The 6,182-nt window shown below is 34.4% G+C and overlaps 1 protein-coding gene across 1 annotated transcript in view; it reads right to left on the reverse strand.

The window, feature by feature from the left end:
* The window catches only part of LOC149804251 (echinoderm microtubule-associated protein-like 6), a 157,160-nt gene extending 152,293 nt beyond the window's left edge, over positions 1-4,867 (reverse strand). The window contains exon 1 of the mRNA XM_089938113.1: positions 4,605-4,867. Coding sequence (XP_089794239.1) covers positions 4,605-4,801 — 197 coding nt within the window. The 5' untranslated portion in view covers positions 4,802-4,867. The remainder of the gene's footprint in view (positions 1-4,604) is intronic.
* Between the last annotated feature and the right edge of the window lie 1,315 nt (positions 4,868-6,182).

Consider the following 6,182-nt stretch of genomic DNA (forward strand, 5'->3'; position numbering starts at 1 on the left):
TATAAACACACAAAAAAAAACACATTTACAGCCATCCCACTATGGGTGTGTTCTAGATGTTTATGTTGTCTTTGTGACAATATTATTTGCCTTTTTGTTTTTTGATATTTTCCTTTAAAATTCGTAAGCAGCAACTAAATTTTTTATGTATTTTTTTAATTTACATTTAGGACCAAAATAACTTTGCACATCTATTCTCAAAATCTTAGGCATCAGTAGACACAACTTTTTTTTATACTGATTTATCACATTTGACATTTACTGTATCACCTACGAATTTCTACAATACTGTTGTAACTTGAATTACCATAGTATTGCAGTGAATATTACTGCATGGTATGTATGATAGATGGTTTATGCAATACTAGCATAACATTAATTTAATAATGGAGTTCTTCTGTATCAACCTCAGAAATTAAGATTAATTAATTTCTTGGTCATTATATATATATATATATATATATATATATATATATATATATATATATATATATATATACATACATACATACAACATATATTTGAGATAATAATATCTCCCTTTTGTATCCTGCACCCTAATTTTTATTGATGGAAGAAGTTTCTGAAGTGGGAGCTTTGAATGAAAACTCTGGTAAGTAGGTAAGTATTATCTTTTGTTTTTTATGTTACAAAGAAATTGCTTATAATACATGTAGACTTTTGGCTTGAGTTTATCATTAGAAAAGTTACTTTTTGAATAAAAAGATTAATATACATATAACTATGTGAAACAAAAGTGAGCAACCATGTTACAGAATTTTATAAGTTGTGAATGTTTTTATGTGCAATGCAAAAAAAACTTCATCATTTTCAAATATTATGCTTGCTTTTTACTAGTGATAAGGGAAAAAAAAATAACGATGCAAGCAAAACTTGAATTCCATGATTAGGTAATATTGTACTTCGGGGGGGCCACATTTCTTAAAATTTCATGGAAATACTGAAGAATATTTTGTCAGGCAGTAAAAATGTCTAAGTGGAAATAAGGAACTTAAGGAATTATTACTAAGCATGTAAAAATATTGAATGAGTGGTCTGGTGGGGTGGGGTGGAAAAGATAAAGCTATATAGGAGTTCCATATGACAGGTAGTATAGGTCTTTATTTCATAGACCAACATGCATTCCATTTGATTTACAGGACCATCATGAGCTTGCATGTATCAATGCATCAAGCTAATCCTCTGTTCAAGGGGAGTGGAAGCAAATGCATCTATAATGTTCTGATGTCATTTATCAAGACATCCACAATGCTCTTAGAAAACTGGTCATAAGACACACTGGACAAAACGATTTTTTTAATGGATACCTTCTTAACACCAAATTTGCAAGTCTGTTAGTAATATCTCCTGCCTTATGAACTTTCCAGCAAATTACCCAACAGAATGTGGAAGTTGCTAAGTAACATTACTTGAATGAGTAAGTGGTATATTAGTCTAATCTGATAATGACTAATCAGATGTAATGAAATTTGGAATTATTTGGAATTATGCCTTCTTAACAGTTGGCAGCAAGACACCATCATACGCCAATGAGCTCCTTCAAACAAACAATCAACCAATGATTACAGTTTTTGACTCACACAGTAGGGATACCAGTGGGCTGTCATCATATACCAATAAGCTCCTTTCAAACAAACGATCAACCAATGATTACAGTTTTTGACTTGCACAGTAGGGATACCAGTGGGCTGTCATCATACACCAATGAGCTCCTTTCAAACAAATAAAGAACCAATGATTACATTTTTTGACTTGCACATTAGGGATACCAGTGGGCTGTCATCATACACCAATGAGCTCCTTCAAACAAACGATCAACCAATGATTACAGTTTTTGACTCACACAGTAGGGATACCAGTGGGCTGTCATCATACACCAATGAGATCTTTCAAACAAATAATCAACCAATGATTACAGTTTTTGACTCACACAGCAGGGATACCAGTGGGCTGTCATCATCAGATGGTACGACAGTAGTGAAAAATCATTCAGATATTAGGCATCTATTCAAATTTACCTTACACTGCCACTTAGCTTTGGGGACTGCTGGTCTAGTCTCAGTATCCATCCATCATGGTACAAAGAACAGACAGACTCAGATTAGACTGCCAACACCAGTGATAGCTTTTTAGGTCTTAGTGAATCAGAACTATATCCTGACACAACAAGGATTACAAAAGACTCAGATACTTAAATTTCTGACGAAAACATTCCATTACCTCATTTGAAACAAAATTTACATCATGATGATGATATTGCCCAATTTCCAGGCTTTGCTGGTATTGACAGTAAAAGCAGTAAAAGTGAATAAATACAGACTAAGAACTTAATTGCGGGAGAGAAACATATCATCATCAGAAGCTGAAATGAACAAAAATATTTTTGTCAAAATAATGACCGAAGTTTCTCACTTCTTCCTGAGTCCAAGTTGAATCTAGTTCTTTAACAATTGTATCTGAAAAATTCTCATCTTGTGTATCCAGGCACAAAAGATGTTAAAGCTGAATGCTCTAATTCGAAACTTTGATGCCCAACAAATCAGTTTTTGGATTAAATGTAAATTAAACTGACACAAGTTTTGAGTTCAGTATAAACTACTTTCATCAAAATCCTACTTCAGCCAACATGGCCTTACTGATAATACACAAATCTGTGCATGTTAACGAACAGTAGTGAACTGCATGCTTATTCTAGAAAAATCAATTACAAAAACAGTGAAATATTACATCATTTTTAATCCTATTGAAGATGAATTCAAAACCATGATATGCTTTCATGTATTAGGAGACCAAGACAATTATTTCATAATTTACAATATCTGATTCTACAGTTATACAACATTTGCCAATTAACTACTCCAGTTTTGACAAGAATTATTTTGAATTATGGTTTCAGATCATCATACCATTACTTCTCCTTCACAGTTAAGAATAAATTTTTCATCTTATTTGGTACTTGCAGTGACTGGTTAAACCAGTTTATGCATATTCATGAAAAATGAGGAAATCTCCAAACTGGCAGCCACATGTGATAAAGGAGAACAGTGGATTACTGCCAGTGGCATGTGACAATGGCTGAATGCATGATGTCCATTTTGTTATGATAAGCAAAGCATGCAAGAAATGTAACTTGAATCCACTGTCAAAACAATTCTAATATATTACACAATTGCTTATCTTTAACAAATTATAATTCTAAAACGGAATACAGTCTGCAGCATGAACACAAAATTTATATTTTAATTGCATTTGAAACAATTCATCAAAAATAAACATAAAAACCTATTTGTTACTTTACAAGAGCTCAGATGATCAATATATAAATACCACTGAGCTCTAAGATAAATTACTTTTCATTATTCTAAATCTGTATACAGTGTAGCCTTTAATTTATTCCTATTATATGGTCCTTAACAGTTTGGAACAACTGCAGTATTCTGCAGGCTTATATATAGATCTTGGTTCTCTCCATGAAATTATAAATCAAACTAAGAGAGAACTCTTGCGTACATAAAAGCTTGTTCGCTGTGCATTCATTATGAGATTTTCCTTTAAACCCCTGAAAAATATTCACATTATGAAATATTTTGAAAATTTAGCCAAGTTCAATTTTTTTATATACAGAAATATGAATTTAAAATTTGATAATAATTTTCAAGTTTATATAACTTTAATAAAGCATTAGAATCTTTTAAGTATACATTATTAGTTTAGCATTTAAAATGCTGTGTTTAGTACTTCAGTATTTAATGTACATGTTCTTCAGTTCTGAAACTGAGTTACATTAGTTTTGTCTATGAAAATGACTAAATGGATTAAACCATTTTGCAGTACTATTTTAAATCAAGTTACCATACTTCTGCATGAAACACATCCTGTCAGGACATTTATAAAGACAACTTGCAACTCAAGTTACCTTGATTTTGCATAAATCAAATGGGCCAGTTTGAACACCATTTTGCTGCAACACTTGTAACTCACTTAAATGCTCATTTTAGTTGGAAAAATAAACCATTTTCAAGAATATCACTTTTGCTGACTTTATTCTATGTTTATCTGTTATTTGTGTGCAAATGATGATATATTTACGTGAAACAGAAACATATGAGGTAGTTTTATTTCCTTTACCTGTAAAATTCGGAACATTTTAGTTACAGTAATTTTGTATCGAACCCTCGATATCACATTTACGTGCTATAAACTATCCAAATATCCCGCCAAAGGCTGGTCCATACAACCGACCTACATGCCTAAACTTGACAGAATCCTACATTCCTGCATGCCCCTTGTTTACAAAAAAAAAATAACTTGGTAGTTATGATGCTAAGCGTTCTTCTCAGCATCTTTAACAAAAACAGGCGCTGCAACTACACACAAACCCAGTTTCTAAGCAACCGATAAACAATCTAAAACAATCATAACAAACGTTAGTAGATGGCATGGGGCGCCTTAGGGAAACTCGAGTAGGACAGTCAAGATGTTTGCTAAGTAATAACTATATTGTATGCATGTAAAATTATGCTGTGTGCGAGTGAAAGTGTTCTGCATGTCTGTATCCAAATCACTTTGATGAATTTACTTACCAAAGGATATCATCGTCATGCCCCAAGAAAAACCGCTGCTTCTGCTCCTTTGGGTTGTATACGATGCCCACACCGGCTACGAAATAAACAATCTCCTTGTTGGCCGTGTAGTACAGATTATTGCGGCATTGATGTCCCCTGTATCCATACACCCACTCTAAACGCAGCTGAGACTGAGGTGCGACTCTTTCTCCCATTTTTTGCAGCGCTCTTTTGAGAGATATTCGACCACAAACGGGAACTTTATACCTCCATTTTGAAGCTTGCGGATACCCGTTAAGGATTTGGATCACCTCTGCTCTCTTGATATGTCTTATTTTAATTTAGTACAAAGTTTGGGTACAAACAAAAGATCGTTTATCTCCAATGAAAGTGAAGTTTAAGTACGAATATGCTGTTACTGATTTGTTCTTTATACTTTTGTCAGTCTGATTTCCTCCAGCAACCCATTAAATCAACCGTTTCCTTTAATTTTACTTGTGAATGATGACTTGACATTATTATAAAAGAATATATACAGAGAAGAGAGTAGTAACGGGTGGCACTTAGGGGAGAAATATCAATTAAAGAATAAAGGGGAAGGGGCAATATGGTGACAGTGGGAATTTACATCTTTGCTATCTTCGAAGTATGGCAACATGGCAAGAACGGGAATTCCATGTTAAAACTCCTTAGGTTTAACATTAAATGGCACTATCGCGACAGTGATAATGTAATGTCAGAATGGTCGCATGTTGAACGTGATTGGAAGGTATAAGCACAAGTGGAAGTGAAAATGAGATTAAAATTACATTTCCCTTTGTCGTGATCATTTTATTTTGTCTGAAGTACAAAACCTGCACTATAGCTAAAAGAGATATTTATGTTAAAAGCACCCATAACATTAACGTTATTAGACAGTCTTGCGCTCCAGTGGCCTAGAGGTTAGAGCGTCCGCCTCGGATGCGGGAGGTCGTGGGTTTGATCCCCGGCCGAGTCATACCAAAGACTTACAAAAATGGTACTAACAGCTGACTCGCTTGGCGTTCAGCAGTAAGAGATTAGTGTTAGGACTGGTCGGCCTGGTGTCAGGATAATGTGACTGGGTGGGACATTATGCTAAATGTCTGCGGTATGATGTCCCCGTGCTAGACCTCGCTATAAACTGCCACACTGCAGACATCGTAGCGATATAACTGAAACATTGTTAAAGCTACGTTAAAAATCCAAATCACACACACACACACACACACATGAGACGGCAGTAGTGAAGGGGGGCACTCTACGTACAATGGGAATTAGCATTAAAAACACCCTTGGGTCAATCTACGTACAATGGAAATTTAACATGGAGAAAAATCGTGGGTCAATCTACGTACAAGGGGAATTAACATGGGAATAAATCGTGGGTCACTCTACGTACAAGGGAATTGAACATGGCAATAAATCGTGGGTCACTCTACGGACAAGGGAAATTTAACATGGGATTTTTTTTAAATTTAAAAAAATTTTTTTAAAAAAGGGGTAGGCAATTCAAAAGACTATCTCTTTTCGAGAAATATGGCTGGCCCTGAAAAGGGCCTTTGGGTTTTCTTCTTC

The sequence above is a fragment of the Sinohyriopsis cumingii genome, chromosome 2, assembly GCF_028554795.1.
Source record: "Sinohyriopsis cumingii isolate HCF-2022 chromosome 2, ASM2855479v2, whole genome shotgun sequence".
In the NCBI taxonomy this organism is placed as follows: domain Eukaryota; kingdom Metazoa; phylum Mollusca; class Bivalvia; order Unionida; family Unionidae; genus Sinohyriopsis; species Sinohyriopsis cumingii.